At 36.9% G+C, this 17,453-nt stretch overlaps 1 protein-coding gene across 1 annotated transcript in view; it reads right to left on the bottom strand.

Moving 5' to 3' along the window:
- Positions 1–659: 659 nt before the first annotated feature.
- Positions 660–17,453, bottom strand: part of adgra2 (adhesion G protein-coupled receptor A2) — a 133,422-nt gene continuing 116,628 nt past the window's right edge. Inside the window, exons 13-19 of the mRNA XM_067413247.1 lie at positions 15,885–16,074; positions 15,467–15,675; positions 13,772–13,899; positions 13,401–13,524; positions 9,960–10,108; positions 5,276–5,365; positions 660–3,643 (exon numbers count right to left, since the gene is read on the bottom strand). Of these exons, the coding sequence (XP_067269348.1) occupies positions 2,203–3,643; positions 5,276–5,365; positions 9,960–10,108; positions 13,401–13,524; positions 13,772–13,899; positions 15,467–15,675; positions 15,885–16,074 (2,331 nt within the window). The 3' untranslated portion in view covers positions 660–2,202. The remainder of the gene's footprint in view (positions 3,644–5,275; positions 5,366–9,959; positions 10,109–13,400; positions 13,525–13,771; positions 13,900–15,466; positions 15,676–15,884; positions 16,075–17,453) is intronic.

Below are 17,453 nucleotides of genomic sequence, written 5' to 3'. Positions count from 1 at the left end.
ACCGATTAGGCCACCAATCCTCTGTAAAATACTGATATCGCAAAATTGCATAATAACAAAAACAATTACATCAGAAAATTAATACTGATATGTATAATATAAATACGCTATTATTCATGAGAATATGTCAAATGCTCTCTCCATAACCTGAACCAAGTGCTAAAAAGCCCATGTTACACATGGTACTACAACAGAACATGTATGAAGAGGAAAGTTCACCCAAAAATGACGATTCTGCCATCATTTACTCACCCTCAAGTCGATCCAAATCTGAATTTCTTTCTTCTGCTGAACGCAAAGAAAGATATTTGGAAGAATGTTTGTAACCAAGCAAATCTCGGCAGCCGTTGAGTACCATTTTTTTATGGCAGACTATGCACTGTAAAAAATTATATGTTCAATAAGTTATGAAAACATATGTTTTTACATTGTTTTAACTCATCAAAATAAGTTAAGCAATGTTAAACTTGTTTTTATTAGTTATACAAGATGTAACTAATTTTTTTAAGTCAGTTTAACATAATTTAAGTTGAAATAACTTAAACATCCAAGTCGATTGTACTGCAAATGTTCAAAATGTGCCTTTTTTTACAGTGTAGTAGTCAATGGCTGCCAAGATCTGCTTGGTTACAAACATTCTTCCAAATATCTTTCTTTGCGTTCAGCAGAAGAAGTTCATATAGGTTTGGAACAACTTGAGGGTGAGTACAATACATTTTTGGGAGAACTATCCCTTGAACAAACACTTGCCCTTCTTATCAAATCCCTTAGTAACTCCGGAGTGGCATCTAAAGAAGCTGTCAGTTATTTTATATAATTTGTCCATCAACAGTATTCATTATCAGTGCATTTGATCAATGGCAGGAATGACCCAATAGAGGGCGCCAAGAAGTAAAGTTTTCCAAATGGTTCCTACTCTCTAAAATACAATAGCTTACTTTCTGCTGAACAACATCAGAAGAACAAGAACGACATTCCCAGCTTCAATTAACATTGGATCGAATTGTTAGGGATGGATGCTCATCTGTGGCAAGTGTTTGTTTTCTATATTTGTGTCGGACTTATGCCAAGAGCTGCTTATTAGTGCCAGAGAGTTGAATTAACACTGTGATGGTCAGACAATACATACATAACACTTAATGTACATTCTTACAGACATGTAAATGAAATAGCACGGAAAAAAATGTATATAAAAACAACAGACAAAGACACAAAGGGACAGAGCAAGAAAAATTTAGGGAACAAACACTCTGTCCTCCATCCTGATCGATATGCATAGTCAGAAACATAAAGATCAAAACAGCTGAACTTTAGGTTCATTTCCCTTGGCATATTCAATAATAAAATATTCATTGCGTTCAAACATTTTGTTAGATTAAGTGGTATTACAAGCAAACAAAAGCACACCAAATGATTTTGCATATTTTGTCACGCCAACTCCTCCACCTATCTCTTTTTAGAGGAGTCAGGTTTTGCATACACACCCCTTTTCTTTCTTCATATATATCTCTGTATAACCTCTCCTTATTAGCATGCTTAGCATTAGCTTTTGCATGTTGGACGGTTCCAAGACAACAGAACTTTTGAGACTTACAAATGTGGGTGATTTATCATTAAAGAAGCCAAATGGTTCTCTACCCTGCTGAAAAAACTCATGTGAACCAGCTTAAGCTGCAGTGTTGTAGTACTCGTGACCGGACGAGACCGGACTCAGTCAAGTCCAAGTCGAGACAGAGACCTAAAAAGGGTCTGATCAATTCAAATGTACATTATATATGCTTTCTTTTGGGGTGAATGAAGCCTGGATTTGCATCAGTGTCACACGGACCTTGTACTTGTACAGCAGATATGTCAGATTTGTCAAAGTGTTGCAGTTCTCAAGACCAGTTTTGGGGTCTGAGTCAAGACCATGAAAATATGGAGGCAGATTGATACACAGCTACAACACTGCTAAGCTAATTGTTTACTGGTCTTAGTTGGTTTAGATGGTCCACCAGCCTGGCTAAGCTAATGTTTAATTGGGAGAAAAAGCTGTCCAAAATTCTGTTAAAACAGTCAACAGACAGACTAAGACCTGGGCTGGTTTTAGCTAGTTGATTCAGTAGGGTTGTGGAGAAAGAATCCCATGCTTTGGCTCTTAGCATACTGGTCACACCTTCAAGAAACCTTCAAAAGTCATTCAACACTAACCGCAGTTCATTATTATACAGTTGTCTCGCTCTTCCATACCCTGCTCTTCATACCAACCGAACCCTGTGATTGGTCAGTTCCGCTAGTGTCCAGTTCCACCACGGATCCCTTTAGTGTTCCATTTGGTGCTGAAACTGTCGACAATGAGGCCGTCGCGGTGACATTTGATGTCACGTTTAGCGGGAACGAGCTCCGCTTCGAATCTCTCTCAGCCGCGGCAGCCAGTTTGAGATTGTCTTTGCTAGCGCTACGCCGTTGAGCATTCTGCTGCATGGTGGCCCTACTTGCCACAGAAGGCAACAGTGGAAAAGGTTTTCTACTTCCACTACTACCTCCATCGCTACCTTCCGAAGGGCTTGTCACTAGTCCCTCCCCTCTGTGCCGTCCATTGGTCAGAATGCCGTTCTGGCTCTCTGAATGGCTATTCCGTAGACTTCCATTCTCACTGGAAGCATGTTTGTGTAGAAGGTGGATGTTTGATTGTTCTGTCCCAGAAGGTCCCAAAGCACCCATGCTACCTCCTCCACCCGCTCTGAGAGCTTTGAGGCGGTAGTGCCCTCTAGCGTCCCCTCTGTGATGGTACTGGGTATTCCCACCCTTGGTTCTACTGCAAGCCTTTCTCCTTTGAGGCTGCTGGACCGGCAGTAGACTGGGCAGCAGGTTGTTGGCCGGTTTGTTGTTCTCCGTGCTTGTGCTTGTGTTGGTATTAGTCCCCGTCGGTGCCCGGGCGGTGTTGTTCACATTGTCTTGCGTCACTTGTAGGAGGTTGGTGAGTTTGCAAGGCCCAACGGCAATGCTCGTCGTTCCACTTTGAGTAGATGACGACCTGGCAGAAGAAGAGTAATTGTTGGGGTCTGTCGGTGGGTGGCATCCTACAAAAATTTGGGAGCCCCTTTCTGAGGCACTCTGGACGCCCACAGTGGCAGTGCAGGGATGGGAATAGGCCTGCATGGGTTGGGCGCGATGGTACCCGGGGCAACACCCTAGCCATGCCGCCTGGACATCCAAACGCTTGAAACAGTGATGGAGCACCAAGAAGATCCCTAATCCGGTAGCCGTTCCTCCATAAAGGCAGCTGAAGAGTTTACGCTCTCTATCCACGTGCCAAACAGCCATAGCGCCGCAGCACCACAGCCCTACAAACACAAACTGTGTCGCCACCAGCGCCAAACACTGGACCTTCAATGAGTACTGGTCTTCCACTGTTGTCCCAGCATGCACTGGGCCCACCACAGAGTCCGTTGAGAGAAGACTGGTGCTGCCACTGAGTGCTGGCTGACTCTCTGGTAAGGTTGAGGGGTCAGAGGCGGAACAAGGAGGATCTTTGGACTCCTGGAAGCTTCGGTGCCTCAGGCAGAAAACAGTGCACAGGAAGTAGATCCAGGTCACCAGAATGATCAATCCAGCTGGAATGTAGAAAGCTCCGAAACTGGGTTGCCATACCAACCAGCAGCTGCCGGAAGGTCAAGAGCAGTGGAAAAGGTCAGAGAGGGCAAAGGCGGTAATTAGTCAAATAACAGAAACACAAAGCAAGCTCTGTACAAAAACAGACACTTTTTAAAGAGCCTGTAAAAAGTGGCCCAGCATGAGCAATAAATCTGCAACAAGTATCAGACAGTTAGAGAAAGAACAGAAGCTAATAAAAAGCTAAGAGTATGACCTCAGTCAATTTAATTTTTATTATTATATTAAGTGTCGCCAAACTAAAGTGTCTGCAAAACCTTCATAAAAATATGCATGAAGAAGCATGAAGAATATGAAATAATCTTAATTTTACTGCAGCTAGATCCAGCAATACACTTTTATTCTATAACATTTAAACTATATATTATATGTAAATATGTAAATTAAACAAAGTACTAAATAATTGTAATTGGTGTCTAGCTTAAAATAAAAGCAGATTTATGAATATAGACCATAGGGTTTAAGAGCTGCAGACATTTTTATTTGGGCATATCATTTTCAAAATATTCTCAAAAATAGGGGGGCAGGTTAAGAGGTTAAAGCTGCAGTCTGTAATTTTGTCTCTTTGTCGCCATCTCTGTTTAAAACCTGCAATTGCACTTAGTTGCTGAATTTTCATCTTTACTTTGGTTGTGCATCGGCACGGCTCCTCAGCACGCATTAATCTAATGTTTTAGGAGTATGTGTGTAGGCTGTCAGTCACCGCACCGGTGTGGATACTGTATCACAGATTCCGCGTCAAAATAATAAGTTTAACCAGAAAATGTCATCTGGACAAGTAAGTAACATATCTGCCACTTTTGTTCTGACCAAAAGCATTACAATAATTCACGCCACCAATGATGATTGAATCTAATGACCGCTTAGCTCATATCACATCACACAAATGATTTTTATTGTTATACTTTGTTTTCAAATTGTTAATGTTAACCACACTAGCATTGCGTGACTTTGTGTATTTTAGTGTGTATTAGCGTTACCTGTAGATTTAAATTTCCGTACAGTCTAATCTTTTGCTTTGGCTACAGGTGAATCTCCAGTTGTCCCCTGAGGATTGTCTTTTGGACCTTTCTGGATTACAATCCGCCATCAAATTTATAATTGTTTAATTATTCCAGTTGCTGTGAGAAAAGGCTATAAATGATCCGCCACCTGCAGCATCCTAACATGCGATATAGCCTACTAGCCAGTCTCTTTCTTTATGTATACAGATGTGACGCAATGACGCAAAGACATGATTGAGTTTCCCACGGAAATCCACCAGTACCACTCAAATTATAACACATTATTACAAACTTACCGCTGTGAATCTGGCTAAGGTAAGGAGATCGTTTTGAACACTGTCTGGAGTTGAATACTTACATTTTAACGGACTGCAGCTTTAATCATAGCACCTATTTAAAATGCTGGAAATTATCTAAAGATTTATATAAATAAAACCTTATAAAGTACATATATGCATGGCATTTTACAAGTTATTGACAGGTTGTGGGATGTGTTTTGTCCTGTATCTCAAGAATCATTGTTTTCATGTTAGCACAAGGAAGGCTGTCGATGATATAAACATCTTAAGCTAGAAGTGAGCAAACAAGTTTTCCTAATATTTATAAACAGTACTCACTAAGGAATGTTGTCTCCATAGTTACTGATGTTTACAGCTGCAGTGATACCACATATGATGAGTGGGACACCGCCGGCTATCAAATAAAACCTGCCAAAAGAAATAGATAAAGAAAAGAAGACTGTTAGGGGTCATTTTGCAAAGCCTAACCATGATAACATAAATAATCATAAACAAATTATTTACATCATTTCATTTAAATTCCAATTTAAATGTATTTGCAGAAATAAAGGACAGCTTATGCTTCGTTTACTGTTCTGTTTTTAAAGTGTCATGCACATATTTTTTTTAGAGTTTAAGAGCACAAAGACCTGGGTTCAAATCCCAACCTGATTTCTCACACTGTGTTTTAGGCATACACTTGCAATGATGCAACTTTAAGGGGATAGTTCACCCAAAAATGAAAATTCTGTCAAAATGTACTCACCCTCAAATTGTTCTAAACCTGTCTTAATGACTTTCTTCTATTGGATAGTTGATGTTCCCCACTGACTTCTATAGTATATGAAGTCCATAATATGGAAGTTAATATGGCTCATTAACTGGGCATATTCTACAGAATATAGTCTTTTCTGTTCAATAGAGGAAAGAAATTCAAAGGAAGATATTTGGAAGAATGTTTGCAAACAAAAAGACCTCGGCAGCCATCGACTACCATTGCAGGCGAAAAAACGCTATGGTAGTCAACGGCTGCCGAGATTTGCTTTATTACAAACATTCTTCCAAATATCTTCCTTTGTGTTCAGCAGAAGAAAGAAATTCAGGTTTGGAACAACTAGAGGGTGAGTAAATAATACAAGCATTATTTTTGGGTGAACTATCCCTTTAATTATCAGATACCGAAAGTTGCTCAAAAATGTAAAAGGACACAACGCTTCTGTCTGTTATATTTGCTACAGATGTTCCCTTTGCTTGCTATAAAATAAATTTGTGTGGTCTATACATTAGGCTAGTTCTGTGACACTGTCTGTCAATGAAGAGCCGTGTCTGGGCTCCAGACAGTGCGGGAGAGAGAGGAAAAATAACAAGATTTGTCCCAGGAGGCAAGCGTGGGATCTGGCCAGACCTCCCCAGGGGATGTGGAGATCATGGAGGTCTGGGGTAAAAACAGAGAACACAGACTAGAAACAATGAATATATTTGCATGCATGTCTTGGAGGACATGTGAAAGTTAGCCTTAACTAGACCTATCGCTCATTTGATTTACAACTTCTCTGTCTACTTTTATCTTTCCCTATCCCCCCCATTTGTGATCTCTTTCCTCTGTCCTACTCTCCATAACAGCAGATGGGAATCAGCTTTTATCTGGACAATGGTGGTCTTTGATTAGTCCATTTTTTTTTTTTACATCATGGTGGTCCATTAGCTCTCAAAAGCCCATTTTCCTCCTGTATACGCTTATCAATAGTTTCCACTCAGGAAGTGCTAATTCAATATAACATCTGCACATAAAACTGCCAATGTTTTATGACCAATTTAAGAAATTAAAATGACTCTGAATACTGTACGAGCTTTGATGGAACCCGTACATTTCCTTTCATCATGCCAAGAGCAAGGAACATTGAATGTTATCATCTAATGTTATGTTCATGGTACAACAGCAGTTATTCAAGAGGCTTTCAAACAGTAATTGTTTCTTAGGATGAACGTTGAATACAAAAGAGATATTTGCATGGGTTGTCCGTTATAAAACTCATGCTTTCAGATAGCAGGGACAAGGCATTCTGTTGTGTCAAGAGTCCATTTCTCCACTGAATCCTGATCAAAACGTAGGGCCAGATTTACTAACAGCTTGCACCAGCGCAAACACTTATTTTTGCGGCTGACCTTATTGCATATGTATTTGCCAACTTTATAGGAGGAGAGTATTTAAATGAATCGCACAAGGTGATTTACTGAGGCCTGGATTTGTCAATTTACTGGTGTTTACGCCATTATTTACAGCCCCAAAAATGAACGTCTTAAGCTAATTTGCGCTGCTCTTGGTAGATTGTGTTGGTCATTATGGAATGATTAGGCTGCGTCTGTATTCTTCAATTTGCGCATCGTAAGTAGATCATGCGCTGAACTTTCCAATCACATTTGGATTTAGCTCTCACGCTAATTGCCCCTATTTAGTGAATCTGGCACAAAAGAGCTTTTTTTTTAACCACTTAGCTCTATGCTAAGCTATATTTTAAGCTGTTACCTTGATAATCAAAGGTTAAATGAAAACACAACGAAAGGGAAATGTTTATTTTGAAATTTTTTAGCATTGGTAATATAATGGGATATGTAATGAAAAAAAAAAAACATTAATGAACATACTAGTGCTGGGCAATCGATTAATCGTGATTAACCACATCCAAAATAAAAGTTTGTGTTTACATAATGTATGTGTACTGTGTATAATTATGATGCATATATAAATATACATGTGTATTCATATGTATGTATTTATATGTATATTTATATACATATGTGTATTTAAGAAACATGTTATATTTATATATCAAATATTTATATTTACATTAAGATAAATTATATAAATATAGTATATACATGCAAATATTTCTTAAATATATACATGAAGGAGTGTGTGTTTATATTTACTGTACATAATAATTATACACAGCACACACAGACATACATTATGTAAGCAGACTTTTATTTTGGATGCAATTAATCGCGATTAATCGATTTGACAGCACTAGAACATACACTACCATGAGAGCAATGGCATTTCTAATGTTAAACTGTAAAAATATTATTATTTCAAATTATTGCTGTTCTTTTGAACTTTCTATTAAAGAAAATCCTCAAAAAAATCAAAATGTATCATGGTTTGCAAAATAGTATGCAGCACAACCGTTTTCCACATTGACAATAATAAGAAATGTTTCTTGAACACTGAATCATCATATTAGAATGATTTCTGCAGGATCATGTGACAATGAAGACTTGAAGTAATGATGCTGAAAATCAGCTGTGGCATCACAGGTATAAATTCAACTTCAAAATGTATTGAAACGTTATTTTAAATGGTTAATTTCGCAATATAACTGTGTTTTTGATCAAATAAATGTAGCCTTGTTGAGCATAAGAAACTTCTCTTAAAGGGATCCCATGGTGTTGAGACTTGTATGGCTTAATATAACATAAATGATGTCTCTTACTGAATTATGTAGTAAAAAACCCATGAAAGATCTACGTTATTTTAAAAATCGATTTTATATTTGGACCATGGGTGGCGCCATTTTGTTTGCGTTCTAGGTTGATGACGTAGAATGGTTGAACTCCTCAATCAGCTGGCGTTACCCATAGCTATTTTTACCACAACGCAACTCGAAAATTGTTTCAGAGTTAAACAAAACCAATGAATTCCTTTGTAATTGTACTTAAAACACACTCAAACATACATGTGCACACAAACTCACCTACACAAGTCACAAACAGATCGGCGGGCGTGCACACGACAGGCTCTGTTTCAATCGAGATGTTGGGCTGCTCAGTCTCCATGACAGGGGCTGAATCTGAAATCGACCCTATACCCTTCAATAGGGCATTATTTGAAGGGACGGCCATTTGTAGTGTTGTCGGACACCATAGTGGACATGTTCGAGTGCAGTCATTCAGTCTCACCGCGTACAGCCGATTTACAAACAGCTGTCCGACTTCACGCACTCAAACATACATGTGCACACAAACTCTCTCTCTCTCACAGACTCACACACACCCCAACAGATCGGCGCGAACACACACACACACACACGCACTGCGTGCGCACATACATAACCCTCAATCTATTCCCTGTGTTGATATCCTAGATAGACTGTTGATATGCAGTAGATTAACTGTAATGCCTAATGTAACCAGCAGAGGGAAATATCTAGGTAGGATGATGGGATAGAGTAACGTGAGGAAGAGAGGCAGGATGTTTTGGTGATGATGCATGCGATTGAGACAGAGCAGTCTGTCAGGTGTGTGTGTGCGCGCCCGCCGATCTGTTTGTGACTTGTGTAGGTGAGTTTGTGTGCACATGTATGTTTGAGTGTGTTTTAAGTACAATTACAAAGCAATTCATTGGTTTTGTTTAACTCTGAAACAATTTTCGAGTTGCGTTATGGTAAAAATAGCTACGGGTAGCGCCAGCTGATTGAGGAGTTCAACCATTCTACGTCATCAACCTAGAACGCAAACAAAATGGCGCCGCCCATGGTCCAAATATAAAATCGATTTTTTAAATAATGTAGATCTTTCATGGGTTTTCTACCACATAATTCAGTAAGAGACATCATTTATGTTATATTAAGCCATACAAGTCTCAACACCATGGGATCCCTTTAAAGACAGTCTAAAATCTCAACCGAGGATTTTGATCAGTAATCTTTTTAAGACTAAGAAGTTGTGCTCGTTAAAAGTAGCTAATTCCGCCTAGAATGATCTCATGGGTGGCTGGACAATTTCCGATTCAAACAGCAATAAAAAGCCATTTGCACCTTTAAATGCTGAAATTACAACAATTACAGTCCATGAGGGCCTATTGATTGGTTTACAAAGAATTCTTGTTCTTCATGGGTTTTATACTTGGGAGGTCAGTTTATAGATATCTGTGAGTTGGAGTGTGCTTGTAAAAGATATAATTTATGGAAAACAAGGCGTTATTAACCATATAATGCCAACCCTCCATGATGACTTCACTGACCTGAGCATGGGCCGCTGGGTTGGCTGTACCACAGCCTCGCCTTCTAGTTGCTGTGGAGTCCTCAATAAAGCTTCTTTATATATTACCCTGGCGCTAACACCGATCCATAACAAAGTGGACAGAGAAGAGTAGTGAAGAACAATCCCCACCTGACACAAACATACACATACATGAGTAACACAAGTAACACAAGTAAAGTAACAATATGTTAGCGCATAGAAAAAAAGATTCATTTTTGAGATTATATTTTAATAAGGCAGTGACACACTTAAGGCTGCACTTGAACACACCAAAAGGACTTAAGGTGACTGTCAACTAGACTAGAGCATGTGTTAGGAAATAACTCTTTCTATATCAGCAGCAGCAGGTATCAATATATGTGTCATTCAAATATGAAACTGAAACTAGAACTACAGAGATAGAAACTGGAAAAAAAAGCAGCACTTGCTTTCCATTTTGGTTGTATCAATCATGCTGATCACTTTCTTTATTCTAGGCGGATCATGTTGTGATGAAAATATTTGCGCATTGAAATGGGGACTTCATTGATCGCTTTCCTCACTTTTGCTTTTATTCTTGTGCATTGACACGTTTGCTAAGCTGAACAGCCAATCAGATTTCTCTCTTTTACCACCAACGCTGGCGGACATTGATTTAATGTGCTCTTTACGTCTAACTAGGGCAGAGGGTGGGGAACACAGCACAAAATCTGGGCCAGCCGACTGTCGGCTTGTTGTGTAAGGACCTTAAGAAGAAAAGGTTCTATAATAGAACCTCAAAGGGTTCTGTCAGGCGTTTCATATTTAGAACATTTTAGGAGTTCCAATCATGGAATCATTTCATGGATTTGGTTTTAAAGGGTTAGTTCACCCAAGAATGAAAATTCTGTCATTAATTATTCACCATCCAGTCGTTCCAAGCCCGTTAGACCTTCATTCATCTTCGGAAGACAAATGAAGATATTTTTGATGAAATCTGAGAGCTGCATATACAACTATTTAATTAACACTTTCAAGGTCCAGAAAGGTAGTAAAAACATTGTTAAACTCTTACCCCGTTGACGCAGTGTGAACAGTGCAGCCCTTCCTAGTTCTACAGCAGAACGACTTAAACGTATGTGTCGTGGTGCTCACGTGAACAGCGTTGGCCAATGGTAAGCCGGCTTTCTGGAAGTGCTGCACGGTTTACGTTGCGTAAACAGCGTAAGAGTCTGACACAGGCTAGAACACTGAAAACCCTAATAAGTTGATTGAACTCAATTGATTTGAGTAAACTCGTTCCCTCAATTCAATTGAGTAATGGAGTCTCCCAAAACTTGTATATTTAACTTCACTTAACTTGGTGCTTACGTTCACTGTACTTAAATTGTTAAGTTCACCAAACTGGGTATACCAGAAGTTCAGTACACCATGCTGGGTACAACCAATCAAAACTTCATCATGCATTGCAGCATGAATAAATTATACATCTGAATTGTGACACATTTTCTTTGATTCTTACTATTTGCTTTTACTTTTGCTCTTTTGTTCTGATGTTTTTGTAGCTTGTTTTATGTTCAGAGTTGATCTGTTTATCGGATTTAAAAAATATATATATATTGTCACCATTGTAGAGATTCGTACATGGATTCTTGATGTCTGTGCATGTCTAACTAATGCCGTAGATTTAAACATTTTGTGCACAAAAAATAAAATAATAAATTGTTCAGTTACCACAAGAGTAAAGAATCTCATGGAAATTTGTATTAATATTTCATTAGACTCTGCATGAGATCAGGGATTCTGCCAATGCATGATGATGTTATCATCGTCAATGATTAAACAACATAACTTGATGATATTTTCTCTTGACTGTATAATATTATAATATAATGTTTCTCTGGCTGTTTTGTGATTGTGAGACACATTTGGGAAGGAACACAAATCCTTCCCAAATGTGTCTCACAAACACAAAACAGCCAGAGAAACATTATATTATAATATTATACAGTCAAGGGTCAAGAACCCAACTAAAGCAAACACTTATCTCCATCATGGTGACTTCCAACAAAACTATCATTTTCAGAAATAAAGTCAATCTGGTTAGTTATAAGTTAGTTCACATATTATTATTATGTTTAGTAACTTACGAATTTTTACTTACCGATTTTAAGATTGCACACAATGAAAAAGTCTCCATCTTAATTTGAATCAGCAACAGAAAAGGACCGCCTTTTGTAAATGTCCTCCAATCAGTGAATTAGTTCTTGTTGCCAGACAGAACTCCTTGCATGGCCAATCACATCAAAGCAAGACCAGAGTGAGCTATTTTAATTAATTATGATTTTGAGTTCATTCAACTTGAAATCTTAAGTTTATGTATTTTGTAGGTTAATAAGTTATACTAACTTATATTTTGAGTTTTTGGACTAAACTTGTACTATTTAGTCAAGATTACTTGATTTGTTTAAGTAAAGACAACATTAGGGTTAACAGTGAAGAAATTGTTAAATAAAGTTGCTATTTTGTTTGGTTTTGGGGCACAAAAAGGATTTTTGTCGCTTCATAAAATTAAGGTTGAAACACTGGAGTCAGATGGACTATTTTAACAATATTTTTACTACCTTTCTGGGTCTTGAAAGTGTTAACTGGAGGGATGAGGAAGCTCTCGGATTTCATTAAAAATATCTTAATTTGTCTTCCGAATATGAACGAAGGTCTTACACCCTTAAAAATAAAGGTGCCAGGAACAACCAAAAATGGGTTTTCACAGTGATAGCATAGAAGAAGCATGTTTGGTTTCCCAAAGAACCGTTTTGTGAAAGGTTCTTTAAAGAACCGTTTTTTTCTAACCATTTTATAGTCCAAAGAACCTTTTTGCAATGGAAAGGTTCTTTGGATATTAAAGGTTCTTCATGGAACCATACACCCTGCCAAAAGACCATTTAAGAACCTTTATTTCAAGAGTATATGGGTTTGGAACGACTTGAGGGTGAAGAATTGATGACAGTTGTTATTAATTAAAAAAATGTCATTTTTGGGTGAACTAACCCTTTAATAAATGAATTCTGTTTTAATTCATTTTTAACTTTAAGCTTGTAAACTTACTTCATCACAAAAACAATGTAAATAACCTGTTAAACATAAAAGTATTATACACTATCCCTATATAGAACCTTTTTGACATATAGGGTAAAGAAACATGGAGTTCTATAGAACCCCAACTGAACCCTGCTTTCTAATATGTTTTAATGTTATTACTGTATATAATGCTTTACTTTTACTTTACTGTTTTGTAAATGTTTTGCAGTGCACTGAAAACTTGCACTGAATCTCCACCATATCTCCTCCATCTCTTGCTTTTAAGTCACAAATGCAAATGACAAACATGCTCACTTCCTATGTGTTAGTGAAATCACCTTGAAAAAGTTGTGGGAAAGTCACCTAATAAAGTAAAACTTACTGCCTGGCATACAATTGGGTAGCCGGTCAGAGTAATGCCTCCGGCAAATACTGCGGACGTCATCGCGATGTGGAAACTAGTGTTCAGGAGGGTGTGCCAACTCTTCCTCGTGATTCTGATAGAGCTAATGGCAAAGAAAGCATCTGTTAGGGAATTTCACTATTTGACTGAAAGTATGTGAACATCCGCTTTTAATCAGCAGGTTTGGCTATTGCAGTAATAACACATCATTTAACATCATATAGAATTGTGTGCTTGCTACATTGTGGCAACAGTTTACAATTTATTTTATTTTTGTTATGTGTGCCAACATACCTTTGCTAATGTGTCTCAGTATTAGCACATATGTGCAGCATTTGTGAGACAAATACCTGTGATGCAGTATATAGGTGATGATGATGGTGAAGAGACAGAGGAGCAGCACTGCAGTGCAGGTGTAGATCACTGGATGGAGCACTTCCACTGGAACTGAAGGGGAACCTGGGAAATCTGGCATCTCCTGAAATATGGAGGAAATGATGAGAATACTTTGAAACATTCAACCCTTTAACTTTATAGCATATTTCAAGGACTCTCAAAAAAGGGAAAGAGGTTGAGAAATGCCATGTTATCTTTTCAGTCTGATAACATTTTCTAGGCCAAAACTTCTGATACTGATAGCAATAAATAGAATGGACCATCCATCCATCCATCCATCCATCCATCCATCCATCCATCCATCCATCCATCCATCCATCCATCCATCCATCCATCTATCTATCTATCTATCTATCTATCTATCTATCTATCTATCTATCTATCTATCTATCTATCTATCTATCTATCTATCTATCTATCTATCTATCTATCTATCATCTAAATAATTTGACGCATGAATAAGCTCAATATAATTAATCAATATATATTAATCAATAAGCTGACATACTTTGCACTTGGTTACCACTTACCCAACAAAGTTATAATAAAATTGACCTAACATTTTTTTTTTTTTTGAATTGGTGGCTCTACTCCAAACCCTAGTGAGCTGTCTTACTGTCTGCTTCCTAAACTGTAAACAAATATTGTTGGTTTAACTTAAAAAAGTAAGTATCCTGGTTGCCTTAAAATTTTGTGTTTATTGAAATTTAAAATTTGAGTTGATAAATTGGTTTAATAAATAGAAACTCAAAATTGTATTGTATCTGAACCACATAAAAAATATGATAAATCATGAAAATTGCACAATTTGGCATGTTTCACTGCAATATCACCAAAAATATACACATATTACCCAAAATGCTTACAAAATTAATTGGAGATTCTCAAAAATGTTCATTTTATTAACTCAAGTTTTTAATTTCAGTGAACTCAAAATTGTGAGGCAACCAGGTAACTTATTTTTTAAATCATTTTTTTATAGTGTACATTTCTAGGCAACATCATAACTGTCATCAAACCTCATACTTGAATGATTTGGAATGCTCTGGATAAAAATCATCCCAATGTATCACTCATTTAGTGCTTTGAATGGAAGACGGATTTCAGTTGAGTTTTGTGTTAGCATATTGCCAAGTTACACTATAAAAAATATATGATCAGTAAGTTATGACACAACAAGTTAAGCAATTTTCAAGTCAGTTTAATGTAATTTAAGTTGAAATGACTTAAACAGCCAAGTTGATTGTACTTAGGCAGCAACTTTTCTACAGTGTAGTGACGTACATAAGCCTACTAAATTAAATATTAAGATATAACGTATAAAATAGCCCTTTTCACATTTCCATTGTTCTCAGAAGCAGAAGTCTCACTAGTTTGGATGAATTGTAGATGACAGTAAATATATTTTTGTATTCCCATTTCCTGCAATAGCACCAAACAATTTGCAAAATTACTACACGACTTTCCAAAAGGGGGTAAATAGAGATTAATTACAAAAGGAAGAAAATAATAATGTAAAACTTGTCATCACTCCTGGCCTTAGCTGTTGTATTAGAAACACCATTGAGTTTTTTTTGTTGTTGTTGTAATTTACTGCCAAAATAATACAACACAAAGTACAGCGTTATAAACAGTATATAAATGTATACCTGTAGTACAGCGTAATTGCTCAGCACAGAGCAGCGCAGTGTAGAGGTGGACGCATCGCTATGGGCCAGCTGACAGCCATCTAGACTCCAACTCCCATGATGCTCCAGCGCCGGCACTCTCCAATGGGCAGCAACAGGGTTACTACCAGGTGATGTGTGTCGTAGTGACACGATAATGGGATCGGACTGATTCCACATGCTGCAGCCATCTGAAAGGAAGGGAAAGTTGTTTCTGAAAATGAGATGTATGGATTTACTAAACTGAAATGTATATTTTTAAGTTCAAGGATGAATTATGTTAGTCTTCTCCCAAAATGCATGTACTTCATTATACAGTATACAACCAACTACTCAGAATTTAGTTGAAATTGAATGAATGTTTCAAATCCCTTGAATGTTTGAGGTGAAGGAAACCCACCAAGGCCAACATAGATAACTGGAGTGTTGACGCCACGTCTGCGGGCAAGGTCCGAAGGTCCGGTAAAATTGCTGGTATATGGGAAGAATCTTCCATTGCGGAATGCCACAAACTGCAGCTTACAGTCAGGAGGAGCATTCGGTGGAAAAAGAGATGCAGGAAGAGACACTGAAGCAAGAGCCACTGCATTCTAGATAGAGAAAAACACAAAAATACAAAGTGAGGGAGAGGCAAAGGTGTTTAGCAAAAAGCCATTTGAGGCATTGGCACAATCATTTTACCTTGGTTAAATTACTTGTTTTTAAATTTATAAAACAGTAGCAGTAACAATATGATAGACAGCAATTAAAACGATTATGGGTCAGTAGTTTAATGTAGTCACTCACACTAGCCACTTTGGTGTGTTGAATTTTATATATAATAAATCATTATTTCACTACAACCTTTTAAAAAAGGTTGAAGTGTACCTATGATGAAAACTACAGGCCTCTCTCATCTTTTTAAGTGGGAGAACTTGCACAATATGTGGCTGACTAAATATTTTTGCCCCACTGTATATTATCTGCAAGAACAGTTTTCTTATGATATACCTATAAGTTTTGAAGAACACTACAATACAATAAAGCACACTTCTTTTTCCACAAGAGTATATATACTGCAGGGGCGTAGCCATCTTTTCAGAAGATTATATTTTTACCGATATAATTTATTGCATCTCTTGCTTTTAATTCGGTAAGATATCAAATACACTGCTGATCAATAACTACTAATATCTATAATATTTTTCTCCTATATTTTATGCCAGTTGTAGTATTGGTTTATGTACTTCAAACACTTGTGTATTAAGTCTCCATAGATTTTATGCAATGTAAAACAAAACAAAACACACACACACACACACATATATATATATATATATATATATATATATATATATATATATATATATATATATATATATATATATATATATATATATATATACATATATATATATGCTGAATTTATTTAATAAAAAATGCAGTAAAAAACATAATACAGTAAAAATATTGTTCTGATGTAAAATCAGCTGTTCTCTCTAATATATAATGAAGTGCAATTTATTTATGTCATCAAAGCTGAATTTATCATCATTACTCCAGCCTTCAGTCTCACTCATCATTCTCATGAGGATTTGATGCTCAACAAGCATTTGTGATTATTATCAGTGTTTTAAAGTTTTGCTGCTCATGGTGCTGCTTCATTTTTGTGGAAACAACCATACCATTCTAACATTTGAGGTAAAATTAAAAAAGAGAGAAATTATTCCTTTTATTTATCAGACATGCATTAAAATGACAGCCATCTAGCATTATATATTTTTTATATTGCAAAAGATAATAATTTATTTAATAAATGGAAAGAATTGCTGTCCATTGAACTTTCTATTCATTAAAGAATCCTGAAAAAATAAAATGTAGGCCTATCATAGTTTCCACTACATTTTTAAGCAGCACAACTGTTTTCAATTTTTTTTTTGATAATAATCATACATTTTTCTTGATTATAAAATCCTCATATGAGAATGAT

The sequence above is a fragment of the Pseudorasbora parva genome, chromosome 13 (genome assembly GCF_024679245.1).
Source record: "Pseudorasbora parva isolate DD20220531a chromosome 13, ASM2467924v1, whole genome shotgun sequence".
In the NCBI taxonomy this organism is placed as follows: domain Eukaryota; kingdom Metazoa; phylum Chordata; class Actinopteri; order Cypriniformes; family Gobionidae; genus Pseudorasbora; species Pseudorasbora parva.
Note: the sequence above shows the minus strand (reverse complement) of the source record. Positions and strands in the feature narration are given on the sequence as shown.